The sequence below is a fragment of the Oryctolagus cuniculus genome, chromosome X (genome assembly GCF_964237555.1).
Source record: "Oryctolagus cuniculus chromosome X, mOryCun1.1, whole genome shotgun sequence".
NCBI classification, from domain to species: domain Eukaryota; kingdom Metazoa; phylum Chordata; class Mammalia; order Lagomorpha; family Leporidae; genus Oryctolagus; species Oryctolagus cuniculus.
The window spans coordinates 51,147,727-51,167,299 of NC_091453.1; the positions used below are offsets into that span (position 1 = coordinate 51,147,727).

The 19,573-nt window shown below is 46.0% G+C and overlaps 1 protein-coding gene across 3 annotated transcripts; it reads left to right on the plus strand.

Annotated features, from left to right (window-relative positions):
* The first annotated feature begins 7,580 nt into the window (after positions 1-7,580).
* On the plus strand, positions 7,581-15,861 carry RHOGL (rho-related GTP-binding protein RhoG-like). 3 transcript variants are annotated; one of them, NM_001382224.1, is made up of 2 exons: positions 7,581-7,715; positions 12,604-14,579. In NM_001382224.1, the coding sequence occupies exon 2, from the start codon at positions 12,619-12,621 to the stop codon at positions 13,192-13,194; it is 576 nt and encodes a 191-aa protein (NP_001369153.1). In that variant the 5' UTR covers positions 7,581-7,715; positions 12,604-12,618; the 3' UTR covers positions 13,195-14,579. The 3 variants fall into 3 exon arrangements, with proteins under 3 accessions (NP_001369153.1, XP_069922449.1, XP_069922450.1); XM_070066348.1 differs by having other exon boundaries at positions 7,603-7,802; positions 12,604-15,861; XM_070066349.1 differs by having other exon boundaries at positions 7,688-7,806; positions 12,604-15,861.
* Positions 15,862-19,573: the final 3,712 nt, after the last annotated feature.

Genomic DNA, 19,573 nt, shown 5'->3' on the forward strand with positions numbered 1-19,573 from the left:
CAACAGCAAGGGCTGAGCCAAGCTGAATCCAGGAGCCTGGAACTGCACCCAGATTTATTTAATTGGAATACAAATTATACCACAAGAAAGTTATTTTTGAAGGATAAGTGACAAGGTCAGCATTGTGGCAAAGTGGGTTAAGTCACTTCTTGCAATCCCAGCGTCTCGCATGAATGTTGGTTTGCGTCCTGGCTGGAGCTGCGCCAATCCAAAGCCAGGAGCTTCTTCCAGGTCTCCCACGTACGTGCAGGGGCCCAAGGACTTGGGCCATCTTCCACTACTTTCCCCAGGCCGCAGCAGAGAGCTAGATTGGAAGTGGAGCAGCTGGGTCTCAAACCCACACCCATATGGGATGCCAGTGCTTCAGGCCAGGGCATTAACCCACTGCGCCACAGCGCCAGCCCCAGGTCTACCCTTTTAATCCTCCAGAGCTATTGGGGATGATGTCTGGGGTGGAGCCCTACTGTATATTAAAAAGAGCCACTGTCCATTTTCAGGCCCATTTTAGGAAGTAGGGTGCATGATAGGAGTAGGCGTAAACCTCATGGTAATTTTTTTTCAAATAAATATTTATTTATTTGAAAGGCAGAACTAAAGAAAGAGGAGAGACAGAGAGAGGGAGGGAGAGAGAGAGATCTTCCATCCAGCTGGTTCCCAGATAGACAGAACAGGAGGCCGGAGCCAGGAGTCAGGAGCTTCATCCAGGTCTCCTACATTCAGGGGCCCAAGTACTTGGGCCATCTGCTGACCATTAGCAGGGAGCTGAATTGGAAGTGGAGCAGCTGGGATTTGAACCAGTGCTCATATGGGATGCCCATGTTGCAGGTGGCAGCTTAATCCCCTGCACCACAGTGCCAGGTCCCCTCCATGATAATTTTACTATCACATAATGACCTAAAGGTCAGAAGGGGGACACATCTTGCAGCCATGTTCAGTGTTTCCAGCCAGAGCCAGTCACAAGTTCATAATATTGCAGAACTTGTGATTTTTGCTGCTCGGTGAGGGTCAGGGGCTTGCTGGTGCATAGGAGCTGAACCTGCACTGTGCACAGGAAGTGATGGGAGCTTGGATGATGCTCAGAAGGGGAACCTGTCAAGCAGAGGCTATCATAGGGGCCCGCTGCAGCTGTCCCATGTTGAGCTTGCTGTGGCCCATGAAAATGTGGTCATCTGGAGTTGTCAATGGTAGTTTGGGTTTACCAATTTCAGACTTGAAATTTGGGTTTATCAATTTGGATCTTGCAGTTTGCCTGGGGCTGTCAGACCCCAGTTTGGCTCCTAGCTGTCAACCTCCAGCTTGCCTGGAGCTGTCAATCATTATTCTGCCTCCTCTCTTACTACTTTATGTTCCCACCATACTTGGAAGTTCGTTGTTTTTTTTTTTTTTAAGATAGATTTATTTATTTATTAATTATTTGAAAGGCAGAGTTACAGAGGGGGGTATATATGTAAAGAGAGATATTCCACATGAGGTACATTCCCTAAGTAGCTGCAATAGCCAGAGGTGGGCCAGGACGAAGCCAGGAGTCAGGAACTCCATTCCTGCAGTGGTGGCTTTACCCACGACACCTCATCACAGACCCCAAGACTTAATTTTTAGAGCAGTTTTAGGTTCACAACAAAATTAGGTAGAAAGTACAGAGTTCTCATTTTACTCCTTGTCTCCACGTACACACAGCCTTCTTCACTATCTCGACATTTTGCACTACCAGAGCAGGACATTTGTTATCATTATAGTACAATACAGAATAGTTTCACTGCCCTAAAATTCCTGTGTGTTTCCCCTATTTGTACCACTCTCCCCCTTTACCCATGGCAACTAAGGATCTTTTTTTGTATCTCCATAATTTTGCCTTTTCCAGAATGTTACATAGTTGGAATTATACATGATGTCACCATTCAGATTGAGTTCTTTCATTTAGCAATATACATTTGAAATTCCTCTTTGTCTTTTCATGGTAGATTAGCTAGCTTTTCAGCACAATAACACAATGCCTAATACAAGCTACTTTTATGGAGGAAGAAGGTTATTTCAGCTTGCAGTTTGGAGGTTTACAGTCCAAGATCAGATGGATCCAATTGGTTTAGCTATCTTGTGAGGGTGGAGGATGTCAGTGGTGCAGTGGAATAATAATATGGCAAGCCAGGAAGGAAAAAGAGAAGCTGTGCTTGACTCCAGCTTTGATAACCAATCTTTTGCAAGAACTATCCTCCAGGGCTGGCACTGTAGTGCAGGTGGGTTAAGCCGCTACCTGCAAAGCTAGCATCCCTTATGAGTGTCAGTTCAAGTCCTGGCTGCTCCACTTCGGATCCAGCTCCCTGCTAATGTACCTGGGAAAGCAGCGGAAGATGGTACAAGTACTTGGACCCCTGCACCAATGTGGGAGGCCATGGAAAAGCTCCTGGCTCCTGGCTTCTAGCTTTGGTCAGGCCCAGCCCTGGCTGTTGAGGTTATTTGGGGAGTGAACTAGCAGATAGAAGATCTCTCTGTCTCTTCTCTCTCTGTAACTCTGCCTTTCAAGTAAATAGATCTTTAAAAAGTTTTTTTAATGAATTCTTAAAAATTGACTATTTAAACAAAAATAATAACAAAATATTGTGGGTTAAAAGTCAAATGTGGGGCCAGTGCCATGGTGCAGTGGGTTAATCCTCCACCTGCGGCACTGGCATCCCATATGGGCGCCGGTTCTAGTCCAGGCTGCTCCTCTTCCAATCCAGCTCTCTGCTGTGGCCTGGGAAAGCAGTAGAAGATGGTCCAAGTCCTTGGGCCCCTGCACCTGCGTGGGAGACTGTGAAGAAACACCTGGCTCCTGGTTTCGGATCGGCGCAGCTCCACCGGTTGCGGTCATTTCAGGGGTGAACCAACAGAAAGAAGACCTTTCTCTCTGTCTCTCCCTCTCACTGTCTGTAACTCTATTTCTCAAATAAATAAATAAAAATCTTTTAATAAAATTTAAAATAAAAGTAAAATGCAGGGGCTGGTTTGTGGCATAGTAGGTTAAGGCCCTGCCTGTGATGCTGGCATTCCATGTGCATGCCAGTTTGAGTCCTGGCTGCTTCACTTATTATCGAACTCCCTGATAATGGCCTCAGAAAGCAGCAGAAGATGGCTCAAGTCTTTGGGCCCCAGCACCCATTTGGGAGACCTAGATATAGAGTTCCAGGCTCCTGGCTTTGGCCTGGACCAGCCCCACTGTTGCGGCCATTTGGAGAGTGGACCAGTAGATAGATTTTTCTCTCTTTCTCTCTTTCCCCTTCTGTTTGTAACTCTGCCTTTCAAATAAAAAATTAATAAGGGGCTGGCACTGTGGCGTAGCGGGTAAAGCCGCCGCCTGCAGTGCCAGCATCCCATATGGGCAGCTGTTTGAGTCCCAGCTGCTCCACTTCTGATACAGCTCTCTGCTGTGGCCTGGGAAAGCAGTGTAACATGGCCCAATTCCTTGGGCCCCTGCACCCATGTGGGAGACCTGGAGGAAGCTCCTGGCTCCTGGCACAACTCTGGCCATTGAGGCCAACTGGGGAGTAAACCAGCAGATAGAAGACTCTCTCTCTCTCTCTCTCTCTCTCTCTGTCTCTCTGTCTCTCTGTCTCTGTCTCTCCTTCTCTCTGTGTGTAACTCTGACTTCCAAATAAATAAATAAATCTTTGAAAAAATTAAAAATAAATAAATACATGACAATAGCATAAAGTCTAGGAAGGGTAAAATGGAAGTATATTAATATAAGGGTCTTATATGCTTCATGAAGTGGTATAATAATTTAGAATATTTTAAGGTAAAGATGTATTCCAACAAACTTTTAAGCAGCCACTAAACTAATAAGTCAAAAAGGAGACAAAATGGAATTAAAGTAATATTGATTAATACAAAAGGCAGAAAAAGAGAACAAAGAAGTAGTACCAATAGAAAGCAAATAAGTTAGTAAACTTTAATCATATTAACAATCACTTTAAATGTAGATAGTCTAAACACTCCAATTATAGGTTAGAAATGATTAGATTGGGTTGAAAATAAAAAAGCAAGACCCTGGTGCTGTGGTGTAGCCAGTAAAACCATTGCCTGCAACGCTGGTATCTCATATGGGCTTTGGTTCAAGACCTGGCTGTTCTACTTCCATTACAGCTCCCTGCTAATGCACCTTGGAAAGCAGTAGAAAATGGGCCAAGTGCTTGGGCCCCTGCACTCACATGGGAGACCTAGATCAAGTTACTGGCTCCTGGTTTCAACCTGCCCCAGCCCTGGCTGTTGAAGCCATTTAGGGAGTGAACTAGCAGATAGAAGATCTCTCTTTCTGCCCCCCCCACCCCCCCGTAACTCTGCCTTTCAACTAAACAAATAAATCTTTTTTTTTTAAACAAATAAATCTTTAAAAAAAGAAATGTTCTTTTTTTTTTTTTGACAGGCAGAGTGGACAGTGAGAGAGAGAGAGAGACAGAGAGAAAGGTCTTCCTTTTGCCATTGGTTCACCCTCCAATGGCTGTGCACTGCGCTGATCTGAAGGAAGCCAGGAGCCAGGTGCTTTTCCTGGTCTCCCATGCAGGTGCAGGGCCCAGGGACCTGGGCCATCCTCCACTGCCCTCTCAGGCCACAGCAGAGAGCTGGACTGGAAGAGGAGCAACTGGGACAGAATCTGGCACCCCGACCGGGATTAGAACCCGGTGTGCCAGTGCTGCAGGTGGAGGATTAGCCTATTGAGCCGCGTCACCGGCCAAAAGAAATGTTCTTAAATACAAAAACACAAATAGGTTAAAAGTAAAAGTGGGTGGGGGGGTGGCGCTGTGGTGTAGCAGGTAAAGCTGCCACCAGCAGAGCTGGCATCCCATATGGGCACTGGTTCAAGTCCAGGCTGCTCCACTTCTGATCCAGCTCTCTGGGAAAGCAGTAGTAGATGGCCCAAGCCCTTAGGCCTCAGTACCCGCGTGGGAGACCTGGAAGAAGCTCATAGCTCTTGGCTTCGGAACGGCACAGTTTGGCTGTTGCTACCATTTGGGGAGTGAACCAGCGGATGGAAGACCTCTCTCTCTCTCTGCCTCTGCTCTCTCTGTGTAACTCTTTCAAATACATAAATAAATATTTTTTAAAAAGCAAAAGTAGGTAAAAAAGTAGTACTAGTTCAAAATATAATTTTTAAAGGTTATTTTTTGGAAAACAAATCTTAAAAAGAAAAAAAAAAACAAAAACAGTATATTTTTTTAAAGTGCAGGCACCCAAGCACTTGGGACATCCTCCACTGCTTTCCCAGGCCACAGCAGAGAGCTGAATCGGAACTGAAGCACCTGGTTCTTGAACCAGAGCCCATATGGGATGCCGGTGTTGTAGGCGGCAGCCCGGGGAAGGCATTGGAGGATGGCCCAGGTGCTTGGGCCCCTGCACCCACATGGGAGACCAGTAAGAAGCACCTGGCTCCTGGCTTTGGATCGGCACAGCGCGCTGGCCATAGCGGCCAACTGGGGAGTGAACCAACAGAAGGAAGACCTTTCTCTCTCTCTGTCTATAACTCTACCTGTCAAATTAAAAAAATTAAAAAACCTATATTACAACAGTAGAAAGGTCTTAAAACAATGACTTCTGCTTTCACTTTAGTAACCAAAAATAGGGAAGAACAAGTAAGACTCAGGATGGGCGTTTGGTGCAATGGAGAAGATGCCACTCTGGATACCTGCATTCCCTGTCAGAGTGCCTCGATTTGAGTCCTGGCTCTGTTTCAGATTCCAGCTTCCTGCTAATGCCCACCCTGGGAGGCAACAAATGATGGCTTGGGTTACTGTCACTCACACAGGAGACCCAGAGGGAGTTCCGGGCTGCTGGCTTCAGCCTGGACCAGTTCTGGCTATTGTGGGCATTGAGGGAATGAACCAGCAGATGGCAGATCTTTGTTTTTTTTTTTTTTTTTTTTTTTTTTTTATTTTTTTATTTTATTTTATTTTTTTTTATTTTATTTTTGACAGGCAGAGTGGACAGTGAGAGAGAGACAGAGAGAGAAAGGTCTTCCTTTGCCGTTGGTTCACCCTCCAATGGCCGCCGCTGCAGCCGGCGCACCGCGCTGATCTGATGGCAGGAGCCAGGATCCAGGTGCTTTTCCTGGTCTCCCATGGGGTGCAGGGCCCAAGCACCTGGGCCATCCTCCACTGCACTCCCTGGCCATAGCAGAGAGCTGGCCTGGAAGAGGGGCAACCGGGACAGAATCCGGCGCCCCAACCGGGACTAGAACCCGGTGTGCCGGCGCCGCAAGGTGGAGGATTAGCCTATTGAGCCACGGCGCCGGCTAGATCTTTGTTTTTCAAATAAAAATAAATAAATAAAACTTCAAAGTACAAGAAGAGAAAAAATAATGGTCAAAGTGGAAATCAGTGAAAGAGCAGAAAAACAAGAGGAAACTCAAAGAAACCAGATACACATTGTATACCAATGTGTGTTTTTTTAAGATTTTCTTTGTTAATTTGAGAGGTAGAGTTGCAGACAGTGAGAGAGACAGAAAGGTTTTCCTTCCGTTGGTTCACTCCCCAAATGGCTGCAACAGCTGGAGCTGCGCCAATCCGAAGCCAGGAGCCAGGTGCTTCTTCTGGGTCTCTCATGTGGGTGCAGGGGCCCAAGGACTTGGGCCAACTTCTACTGTTTCCAGGCCGTAGCAGAGAGCTGGATTGGAAGAGGAGCAGCTGGGATGAGAACTGGCATCCATATGGGATGCCTGCACCACAGGTGGAGGATTAACCTACTGTGCCATGGTGCGGGCCCCACACCAATGTTTCTTACAGCATTATTCACAATACCCACAGTTGTCAACAATCCAAATGTCCATCAACAGATGATAACAAAGGACAAATATGTAGTGTATGATTCCATTTATATGAAGTACCTAGAAGAGTCAAACTGGTAGATACAGAATGTTGATTAGAGGTTACCACTGGCTGGGGGGAGGGAGGAATGGGGAGTTATTGTTGAAGGGATAGAGTTTCTGTTTGGGGTGATGAGAGTTTTGGAAATAAGAGTAGTGAGGGTTGCATAACGCTGCCAATGTACTTAATGCCTCTGAATTGTACACTTAAAATGACTAAAGTGGCAACTTTTTAACATATTTTACCACAAAATATGAAGTTAAGAATGCAATATACCAAAAGCCATTGACTTGTACACTTTAACTGGGGCAGTTACGTGGTATGTTTATCTGTCTGTACACACACACACATCTGAAGGAAGCTGTTCAAAAAGTACATATTTATATAAAACTCTAGCAAATGCAAACATACATGGTGACAGAAAGCAGCCCTAATTTGCTCACTACCCCAGTTTCTTGTATTGTTTCCCTTTTTGCAAATACTTTCTCAGGTCTTAGCGTCTTTATATTAACACTGGTCCTGGGTAAAAAGCAGAGATCTGGGGAAGGGAGTGTGGTCTGGCTTATCCAAGGGGAGGCTTGGGGACCTCTCCACCCGCTAACTGGTGCCGAATCTAACTAGTCGAAGACTACCGAGACCTTGATTGCCTTGAAAGTGTGATCAGACGCCTGCGCCTTGTAGACAGAGCGCCGAGCCTGGAACTCCACTTCCCAGGAGGTCTCGGGGCGTCGAGTGAAGGCTGCGTCTGCTGACTGGGTGGGACTCACTCGCTACCCGGATGTGGCACCGAGCTCGCTGAGCCTGCGGGGTCCAACTCTAGCCGCCCGGGAGGCTCCGCGAGCCGTGTGGAACGGCGCTGGAGAAAGTGCAGACTTTTCCCGGGTAACCTTTATTGAAGAATCCCCCAGCTGACCCTCAATTCCAGCCTTCTCGCCGCGAGTCTCTCCATTCCCCGAGATGGTTGCTTTAGTGTGTGAGCCACTCCCAGGAGGGAAGGAATTTGGGGGTGGGGTGAGGGGTGTGTGTGTCGGGGACAAGGAGCCGGCTCTTCCTGTCTGAATCTGATGCGGGGAGGGGGAGGGGATCTCTCGGTCCCAGGCTCCCGGGTCCACATCAAGTTCTGGAAGCAGCTACCTTTAGTGGTGAAGGACGTGTGGACCTGCTGAGCGGGCTCATAATGTTGGGGTTGTTGGGTCACCAGGGTTGCCTGTCCTGTTCCGTTTCCAAGTGCAAGATACTCTGTCCTGGCTCAGAGCTGAGGAGTGTTCAGTCGCTTCCCTCGCCCCCGAGGGTTGGTCCTTTGACCTTTCCTGACCCAGAGCAGTCAATCTGCCTGCCTTGTGGGGAGCTTTGCCTAATCTAGTACATAACTAAATGGCAGAAAGTGGGACTCACGCTGAATTCTTTTAGCTACAGGAAGTTAGAGAGAGTGAGGGATTTTGAGCGCATGGGGGAAGGTTGAGACTGCAAGAATGCTGCAAACAGCTCTGCTTGAGGGTGCGCCCTTCTTGACCGTCGGGGCTTTTGTATTATGTGTTCAGCCTAGGATAAACTGACCACTGGGTTTACCGTGCGTGAGAAAGGATGCTGTATAGGGTGTGTGAAAGTGCCTAGCACTCTGAACCTGTAATTTCCCTTTATCTCTGCATAGCAACTTTTTTTTTCCTGGGCCCACACATCACTCTGCATTCTTTGCCTTTTTAATGCAGATCCTGCTTTTGCTGCCAAACTTGTTTCTAGCCTTCTGGGAGTCTTTCTGTCTCTTCCCACCTCTCCCAACCCAGTCACTTTTTTTTTATTTTTAAAGAGTTTTGTTCATATTTTTATTTAAAGTTTCTTTTTCTTTCTTTTTTTTTCTTTTTTTTTGACAGGCAGAGTGGACAGTGAGAGAGAGAGAGACAGAGAGAAAGGTCTTCCTTTGCCATTGGTTCACCCTCCAATGGCCGCCGCGGCCGGTGTGCTGCGGCCGGCGCACCGCGCTGATCTGAAGGCAGGAGCCAGGTGCTTCTCCTGGTCTCCCATGGGGTGCAGGGCCCAAGCACTTGGGCCATCCTCCACTGCACTCCCGGGCCACAGCAGAGAGCTGGCCTGGAAGAGGAGCAACTGGGACGGAATCCGGTGCCCCGACCGGGACTAGAACCCAGTGTGCTGGCGCCGTAAGGCGGAGGATTAGCCTAGTGAGCCGCGGCGCCGGCCCCAGTCACTTTTTTTTTTTTTTGACGCCGGCGCCGCGGCTCACTAGGCTAATCCTCCGCCTTGCGGCACCGGCACACCGGGTTCTAGTCCCGGTCGGGGCGCCGGATTCTGTCCCGGTTTCCCCTCTTCCAGGCCAGCTCTCTGCTGTGGCCTGGGAAAGCAGTAGAAAATGGCCCAAGTCCTTGGACCCTGCACCCACATGGGAGACCAGGAGGAAGCACCTGGATCCTGGAGTCAGATCGGCTGGGCCGGCTGTAGCGGCCATTTGGGGGGTGAACCAAAGAAGACCTTTCTGTCTCTTTCTCACTGTTTAACTCTGCCTGTCGGAAAAAAAAATTTTTTTTGAAATCCTTTAAAAAATTCCTTCTAACAGCACACTGCCAGCATGGCATCTGGGAGAGAGAGTAGAGATTGGTGACGCTAAGGAGGGAATGCTATGGGTGATCTTTAATAAGGACAGCATCGTGCCAGATGCTTGAGCCAATTCATACAAGCTTTTCTCACATTGGTCATGAGCAACCTCAAATACCTGTCTTTTGCTAACTCTCAGAGCCCTCAATTTTGAGCCCTTTTTAACTATGAAGAATCCAAACATACACACAACACATGAATATGTGGGCTGAACAAATACTTGTGCAGAGCAGCCACCACCCCCAAATACCTGTGAGTTTTGCTGGCCCACCCTTTCACAGGAGTGTGCTGGGAGTGAGGATGTTTGTAGGAAACTGATACTGCCCTAGGGTTTTCTCTTAGACCTGGACTGTGAGGCTGCACTTCAGCACGTAGGCCCTCCACCATCAGTGCCTGAGTGCCCACTATCTACAGACAGTACATTCCAGGAGCATTGCTAGATATTAAAAAGTAGAAATGAATGTAGATGCTTTTACCTGGTTTTAGAGACAGGAGGAGCTGAGCTTGGGGTGCAAAGCAGTCTTTGTGTCCAAGAGTTTTACTCTGGATGAGCAACTCCCTGAGTGGCTCTGTTGTCCTGAAAGCGGTCCCTCTGAGCAGAGGTGTTGGATCCTGGATGCTCTCCAGAGGTGCATAGGCAGTCATTTACTACAGGAATTCTTAGGGGGAAAGAAATTAATCCAGACTGGGAAGGTCAAGGAAAGCTCTTCTCAAGGCATATGCTGGTGACTTTGCCCTGTTTCCCTCAACCTGTGTGTTTAATCAGTATGTCTATTTCTAGAGGGAAAAAGATACAGCTGATGGGCATTGAATTCCATCGGCTGCCTACTAGAGCTTAATTATTCTCCGGACTTCTTTTAGCTGTGGAACCTGTGCTGGCGACTTCTAAGTGGAGGCTTTAAAGGCAGCTTCTAGGGTCAGAATGGCTGTGTGTGGGGAGACAGCTACCCCTAGTGGGCTTGTGTGAGGCATACTCTGAAAGCCAGCTTTTCTTGACCCTCACCCAAAATGAGGCGATTATTACTGTGCTGCCTAGGATATGGACCTAATGTAGATCTTAGCTAATAAGACAACAGGATGGGGGATGTTATCTATTCCCCTAGGTTCCTAGGATGAAAAATTCTCATTTTTTTCCTATAACCAATACCTATGACTGTTTACCCCCTTTCCTCCATGTTCTGACATTCAAAGAAGTTAATGCTTTGGATGGGGTCTGAAATGAAAGCATTAGTTAAGAATCTAAAGAAATTGGAGTACTTTGCAGCCTAAATTGAGAGTAGGGCAGAGTATTAAAGTAAACATGTTTCTTGAGAGATCATCTCTGTCATGTCATTTACCCTGAAATACTTGATTCATGAAGAAAGGGATAAGAGTATGGTGGTGTTACAACTTTAGTTTTACTCAGATAAGGTAGGAGGGGATGAGAGCCTGTTTGTTTAGCACTGAGACTGTAATACAGGATGTTTGCCTTCCCCAGTAGAATAGTGGAAGAATATATTAAGAAGACATAATAGGGACCGGTGCTGTGGCATAGTAGGTTAAGCCTCTGCCTCTGGTTTTACAAGGTGTTCCGTCTTTTTTTTAGATACTTATTTATTTAATTGGAGAGGCAGAGAGAGAGGTCTTCCATCTGCTGGTTCACTCCCCAAATGGCTGCAATGGCCAGAGCTGTGCCATTCTGAAGCCAGGAGCCAGAAGGTTCTTCTAGGTCTCCTACGTGGGTGCAGAAGCCCAAGGACTTGGGCCATCTTCTGCTTTCCCAGGCCATAGCAGAGAGCTGGATCAGAAATAGAGCAGCAGGGACTCAAAACGGTGCCCATATCGGATACTGGCACTGCAGTTGGCAGCTTAACCCACTGCACCACACACTACAGCACCTGCCCCGATCCTTGACTTTTAACCACTTCTCTATATGGTAGAATTTGACTTGTCTACCTTTGTCTTCTTTATTATGTCACTGTTTTTCAGGAATGGAGGGTTCATTTATTTTTTAATTGTTTTCTAAAGATTTATTTATTTAGAAGTCAGAGTTACAGAGAGGGAGAGACCGAGAAAGAGAGAGAGAGAGAATCAATCTTCTATCCACTGGTTCATTCCCCAAATTGCTATAAGGGCTGGGGGTGGGCCAGGATGAAGCCAGGAGCCAAGAGATTCACCTGGAACTTCCATGTGGGTGGCAGGTGCCCAAGCGATTGGGTCATCAGCAGGGATCTGGACCAGAGTAGAGCAGCCAGGGGACACAAACTGGTGCCCATATGGAATGCTGGCATCACAAGTGGTGTTTTTACCTAAGTAATACAGGCCCCTCTGGAGGGTTTATTTTGCCAAGCCTATAGCCAGAGACACAAAGTTATAGCCTTGCTTGTTTCAACACCGGAAACCTTGTTTGTGTACCAATTTTTAAAATTTATTACCATTTATTGAGCACAATATTTTAGCATCTTGGATACAGTATACACAGACCTTATGACAATAATGTACATACCATGTATATGAATGGTTTTTAATCTTTTTGGGCTCACGGCCTTCTCTCACAATCTGATGGCAACTTCGGATCTTCTTACCAGAAAAATGCTCTTATGCACATAAATGTAATATTTTATACAACCTATGCCCGCTTTTAGGAACTACTGAAGCTCATTCTTTAGCAGTCTGTAGACTCCAGGGTAAGAACTCTTGCCCTCTACAACCTGTCCCAGCTGACTCTTTTTTTTTTAAAGATTTATTTATTTATTTACTTGAAAGAGTTAAACAGAGATGGGGGGGTGCGGAGAGGGAGAGAAAGGGGTCTTCCAACTGCTGGTTCACTCCCCAGTTGGCTGCAACGGGCGGAGCTGTGCCAATCTGAAGCCAGCAGCCAAGGTCTTCTGGGTCTTCCATGCAGGTACAGGGCCCAAGGACTTGGGCCATCTTCTACTGCTTTCCCAGGCCGTAGCAGAGAGCTGGATCGAATTGGCACCCATATGGGATGCCAGCACTGCAGGTGGCGGCTTCACCCACTACGCCACAGCGCCAGCCCCCCAGCTGACTCTTGTATGGGTTAAGGGGACAGAGAGTGAGTGGGAGTGTGTGTTTGTCTCATTTCCCTTTCTCCTCAGAGAGAAATGTTTATAAAGCATTGGCTCCCAAATCCATCTGAACATTCTTTCTCTTTTATATATAGGACTACGAGGGAAGAATGCAGACAATCAAATGTGTGGTTGTAGGAGATGGGGCTGTAGGTAAGACCTGCCTTCTCATCAGTTACACAACCAATGCCTTTCCTGAGGAGTATATCCCCACTGTCTTTGACAACTATAGTGCCCAGACCTGTGTGGATGGCCAAATCGTCAGCCTGAATCTGTGGGACACCGCTGGCCAAGAGGAATACGACCGACTGCGAACGCTCTCCTACCCCCAGACTAATATCTTTGTGATTTGTTTTTCCATTGGCAATCCATCATCTTATGCCAATGTGAGGCATAAGTGGCACCCAGAGGTCTCCCATCATTGCCCTAATGTACCTGTTCTGCTGGTAGGCACCAAAAGAGACCTGCGCAGTGACCTGGAGACAGTGACAAAACTGAAGGCACAGAGCCTGCTGCCCACAACACCTCAACAAGGCACTTCCCTGGCTAAGCAGGTGGGGGCTGTGAAGTATCTGGAATGTTCAGCCCTGATGCAGGATGGGGTACATGAAGTATTTTCAGAAGCTGTCCGGGCTGTGCTTTACCCTGCCACAAAGAAGAACACCAAGAAGTGTGTCCTTTTATAGCTTTGGGGTGCTACTAGGAACTGCACCTAAGGAATAAGATTCCTGTGACAGCAATTAAAAGTGCCAGCATGAGCCATTTGTCTCTTCCTCTAGAAACCCTAGACCCCAGGGTTATTCCGCTTTTGGAATAACACAGACAGACTAGTTTGTACACTGCCACTTTGGAGTTTTGGCATGAACTTTTTGGAGGAAGTATGTGTGTGCGCACGCGCGTGTCTGTCTCCAGTGTCAAACTGGTAAGAGGAGACACCACTTTCATGCCTAAACAGAACAGCCTATTACTGTTCTTTGTAGGCTTTTACTTGTCTGCTTTGAAATGTAATTTCAGCTTTCCTTGCTGTATTTACCATTGAACAAAGGCCTCACAGAAGGACAAGTTTATCCAGTTTTCAAATCATTACTTTCTGATACAGTTTTTGAAAAGTAGTTTATGTGTGACTTTTGCATGTTCCCAATGTTGACATGTGCCTCCCATTCTTGAGATATTTTCACAAATGAACAGCATTTTCTCAACTTCCATGAGATGTTAACCATTGTTCTCTAAAAAGGGTTCTGTGGTCTAATTAAGTTCAGGAACCAGCAATTTAAATAAAATTGAACAGGTTCCTTTATGTAGCAGGACTTTAGAACTTCCTATGTACACAAACTAATCTCACTACTAAACTTTTTTTGGTCCCATGAAACACCTGTTAATGCTTCTGGTAACGCAGTTTCAGATAAGCTGAGTTAATGGGAACTAGGAATTCTCAAAAAGGAGCTTGGAAAAAGAACAAAAAACATAATGCAGTCCTGTTCTTTTTGATATTTCCCTCTTCGTACTTTTTAGACAGATGTTTATCAGCTATGGATTGTTACTGGTTCTTTTGCTTCAAGAGATGAGTTTAGCATCTGACCATGAGAACTGCTAGCAGATTTTGGTAGCACTATGGGTGATGGGGAATTACCACTCTCCCCAAACGGCTGCGTGAGTCTCCTCTGAGGCCCCCTTACCTTTCTATCACTTTCTGCTTTAGTGATAGACCACTGGAGGGTCCCTAAATAAAACAAAAACACAGTGTCCTTCCAGTCCTTGTCAGAGTGCTGGACTTCCCTCTGAGACTTCTTCATTTCTGCCCCTGGCTGTTCTGGGTCTCTAAAGGCTGCCTTGCTTGCTCCCTGTCCTTCCCCTCTCAGTACATCTGTTTATTTGGAACCGTTTGCCTTTTGCAGTCTTCTAGTTGTTCCAAGAGAGTTAGAATACATTGGAGCCAGATCTGCAGACCCTGAGGCTGTCCCTCTTGTGGTTATATAGAACTTTCAGGTTTTGCTGGTGTGATCCAACTTGTCCTGAGTCAGATTCAAGTCTCCCAATGGGCCTGCTTCTTATCCTGCCCAGTTGTATTTTTCACCTTTTTTTTTTTTTTTTTTTGCTATGGAAAGAAAACTGACTTTACCTGGCAGGCAGTGGTTGCTAACTCCACCGTGTGCACAGTCTCCCACACTGCCAAACAGCATTGGATTTTGATAGCTGGAGGAATGGAGTTAAAAGTGGGGGAAATGTTTGTGCTTCGCTTCCTGTTCCTGTTTGACAAGCTATCTTGGTCAGAGTCTCCTTGAGCTAATGGAACTTCCTGAACAGGGTTGGGTTGACAGATCAAATACACAATCTCCTGTTAAATTTGAATCTCAAATAAGCAGATAGTTTAGCATAAGTATGTACTATGCAATATTTGGGACATACTTAACACTAAAAAAATTACTGTTTATTTGAAATTCAAATTTAACAGGGTACCCCGTAGTTTTATTTGATAAATCTGACCATCTTAGTGTTGGAGAATCTGGAACCTGGGGTCAAGCAGATACTGAATATTGATAGAAGATAAAAGGTTGTTAGTCCTACTCTCCCTCCTTTGCTTCCACATGGACTCAGGTGTTTTGTTCTTACTTTCATCATCACATCTCCGCTTCAGACAGTTCATTGTTGGTGTCTTTCTAACCCATTCAATGTCTATAGCTATAGAGGGCTCAGGATGGATTTCCAGTGTATGCCATCTATTTTCAGATTCATTGTATTGTATCTGTTTTCTTGGTGTGTGACCCAGGGCTTCCTGTGGGGGTGACAGAGATTCTGTATGAATAGTGCATTAACTGGAAGAGGGGGGTGGGTGACCTTCTCAACTAAGGCACAGTAGCACTTTGTGGCTAGCATTATGGTAGCATGCTGACTGGGAGTCAGCTTGTGTATGGGCCTGTGGATGAATTCTCCCACAGCAGCCAAATGAAAGCATCTATTGCTCAAGTGTTCTCCAGTTGCAGGGTGTTCCATGGTTCAAAGGGGCTAGAAACATGGCTGCCACCTATGGCGTTGTCTCTGGGAACTTTCTGTACAGCTACTGACAATAAGAGATTTTTTTTATTTAATTGGGCCCTTGCTCCCCTTTTGCCTCAAAAATCCCCAAATGTAAGCCTGAGTTTAGTTTAGGCAAACACATTTTCTTTAATAATGGAGGTGTCTTCTCCAAGTCTAAAAGAGTAGGAATCCTTTTTGAATTACACTGATTTGATAGTCCTGAGTATACACTGACTTCTTGATTTTTATATTTAAAAAGAATTTATCTGAAGACCAACTTGCTGATACCACTTTTAAATTATTTGTAATGAATGTTAATAAACTTTTTTCTGATTTTACTGGGTCTGTTGCTTTCTAAAAATCAAAGTAATTCCCCCTGCCTTTGTTTCATGTGATTTCTGAGTATACTCCTCAACTTGCAAAGGATAAAAGAACCATAATCATCATATTGCCACCATGTGTAACTGCATTTGTTTTTCTGCACGAGATAATCAGGGTAGGGAACTGTCCACCCTAGTAACATCGATTCCCTCATTCCTGCCCTCCATCTATTCATTCCCAGGATTTCGTTTCATTTCTGGGTTCTCACTAATGACAGGTTAATTCTCCGCAGGAATTTTTCTCACTTGAGCTACATTCAATAAATATATAAATATATATTAAGTTCCTATTGTGTTACAGGCATTAAAGATTTTATGTATTTGAGAGATAGAGTTACCAACTGAGAGGGAGAGAAAGGAAGGTCTTTCATCCGCTGGTTCACTCCCCAGATGGCCGAAACAGAACGAGCTGATCTGAAGCCAGGAGCCAGGAGCTTCTTCTGGGTCTCCCACGTGGGTACAGGGGCCCAAGTGCTTGGGTCATCTACTGCTTTCCCAGGCCATAGCAGAGAGCTGGATCCAAAGAGGAGCAGCAAGGACTAGACCTGGCACCCATATGGACGCTGGTGCCACAGGTGGAGAATTGACCTGCACCACAGCACCAGCCCCTGTTGGTACACTATTAAATGTACTAGTAAGGAAGAGCAAAAGCTTTTTTTTTCTTTTTTAAAAAAATACAGCTTTATTTAGGTATAATGTATGTGCATATTGAATCTTGTTAAAAACTAATTAAATGGGCTGGTTCTGTGGCGTAGCGGGTAAGGCTGCCACCTGCAGTGCCGGCATCCCATATGGGCACTGGTTCGAGACCTGGCTGCTCCACTTCCCATCCAGCTCTCTACTGTGGCCTGGGAAAGCAGTGGAAGATGGCCCAAGTCCTTGGGCCCCTGCACCCACGTGGGAGACTCGGAAGAAGCTTCAGGCTCCTGGCTTCAGATCGGCACTGTTCCAGCTGTTGTGGCAATTTGGGCAATGAATCAGTGGATGGAAGACCTCTCTCTGCCTCTCCTCTCTCTGTGTAACTCTGACTTTCAAATAAATAAATAAATCTTTAAAAAAATTTGGGCCGGCGCCGCGGCTCACTAGGCTAATCCTCCGCCTAGCGGCGCCGGCACATCGGGTTCTAGTCCCGGTCGGGGCGCCGGATTCTGTCCCGGTTGCCCCTCTTCCAGGCCAGCTCTCTGCTGTGGCCCGGGAGTGCAGTGGAGGATGGCCCAGGTGCTTGGGCCCTGCACCCCATGGGAGACCTGGAAAAGCACCTGGCTCCTGGCTCCTGCCATCGGATCAGCACGGTGGCCGCGGCGGCCATTGGAAGGTGAACCAACGGCAAAGGAAGACCTTTCTCTCTGTCTCTCTCTCTCACTGTCCACTCTGCCTGTCAAAAAAAAATAATTAAAAATTAAAATAAAAAATTCACCTACTTAAAGTTTATAACAATGAATTTTAGTATAGTTCCTGAATTCTGCAGTCATCACCAAAATCCAGTTCTAGAACATTTCTGTCATCCCAAAGATGCTTCAGGTGGTTAATGAATGTTATTCTATCTCCAGTCCTAGACAACCACAAATCTTTATTTGAAATATAAATCAAAACCACAATGAGGTTTTACCTCACCCCAGTTAGAATGTCTGATATAGAAATCAACAAACAATAAATGCTGGTGAGGATGTGGGGATAAAGGTACCCTAATCCACTGTTGGTGGGAATGTAAAGTAGTACACTACCCACTGTGGAAGACAGTATGGAGATACTTCAGAAAGCTAAAAATACCATAAAAATACCATATGACAGCAATCCCACTCCAGGGAATTTACCCTTGGGAAATGAAATCAGCATATGAAAAGAGTTACCTGTAACTTCATGTTTATTGCAGTTCAATCCATAATAGCTAAGATATGGAATCAACCTAGTATATATACAGTACTACTCAGTAAAAAGAATGAAATCCTGTTTTTCGCAGCAAAATGGATGTAACTAGAAACCATTGTATTTAGTGAAATCAGTCCCAAAAAACAAATACCATGTTTTGTTTCTCCTAATCTGTGGTGACTAATACAAAAAATGTAATATATAGGACTGAAATTGACATTTTGAGTTCCAATGATTGTTTATAGCCCTTGTCTCTACTGTTGAGGACCACTTTTTTTTTCTTCATACTATTTGTTGAACTTTTTACTTAGTGTAGGGTTAACCTTATGAGTATAAAGTAAACTGAAAAGTAGATCATTGTAAAAATTAAGAGAGGGAATAGGAGAGGAAGGAGGAGGAAGGGTGAGAGTATGGGAGGGAGTGAGTGCAGGGTGGGAAGTATCACTATCCCTATATCTGTATACTTGAGGGGCTGGCACTGTGGTGCAGCGGGTTAACGCCCTGGCCTGAAGCGCCAGCAACGGTTCATGAGACCCGGCTGCTCCACTTCGGATCCAGCTCTCTGCTATGGCCTGGGAAAGCAGTAGAAGATGGCCCAAGTGCTCGGGCCCCTGCACCCACGTGGGAGACCCAGAAGAAGCTCCTGGCTCCTGGCTTCGGATCAGCGCAGCTCTGGCTGTTGTGGCCAACTGGGGAGTGAACCAGCAGATGGAAGACTTCTCTCTGCCTCTCCTTCTCTTTCTGTGTAACTCTTTCAACTAAATTAAAAAAAAAAAATCTCTGGCCAGCGCCGCAGCTCAATAGGCTAATCCTCCACCTGCGGCACCGGCATACCGGGTTCTAGTCCCGGTCGGGGCGCCGGATTCTGTCCCAGTTGCCCCTCTTCCAGGCCAGCTCTCTGCTGTGGCCCGGGAGTGCAGTGGTGGATGGCCCAAGTGTTTGGGCCCTGCACCCGCAGGGGAGACCAGGAGAAGCACTTGGCTCCTGGTTTTGGATCAGCCTGGTGCGCCGGCCGCAGCGCGCCAGCTGTAATGGCCATTAGAGGGTGAACCAACGGCAAAAGGAAGACCTTTCTCTCTGTCTCTCTCTCTCACTGTCCACTCTGCCAGTCAAAAAACTTAAAAAAAATCTGTATACATGAAATTTGTATTCCTTAAATAATTTTTTTTAAATGCAGAGCTTCAGAGAGTGAGGCACTCTGATATGGGAAGTCTGTGTCACAAGTGGTGGCTTAACCTGTTATCTTTTATATCCTTTCTGGATATTTCATATAAAAAGAATCATACAGTATGGACTCACCTGTAACTTACTTCATTTATTTAATTTTTTATGCATTTTATTTGAAAGGCAGAGAGGCAGATATATTCCATCTACTGGCTTATTCCCCAAATACACCCAACAGCTAGGGCTGGGCCAGACTGAAGCCAAGAGCCCTAAATTTCATCTGGGTCTCCCACGTGGATGGCAGGGGCCCAAGTACTGCTGCCTCTAGGGTACATTAGCTGGGAGCTGGATCAGAAGCTTTGGAGGAGCCAGGACTCAAACCAGGCACTCTGATAGGAGATGCAGTAGTCCCATCTAGTAACTTAACTTCTACACTAGTTGCCTGTTGCACACTTCGTTTATTTAGCATTTATAATGTCTTAGAGGTCTATCCATTTTGTAGCATTTCTTTTTATTGCTGAATGATATTCCATTGTATGAATATATCTTTACTTTTAAAAATCATTTTTAACAGATTTTATTTATTTAAAAGGCAGAGTTAGAAAGAGAGGGAGAGGGGGCCGGCGCTGTGGCGCAG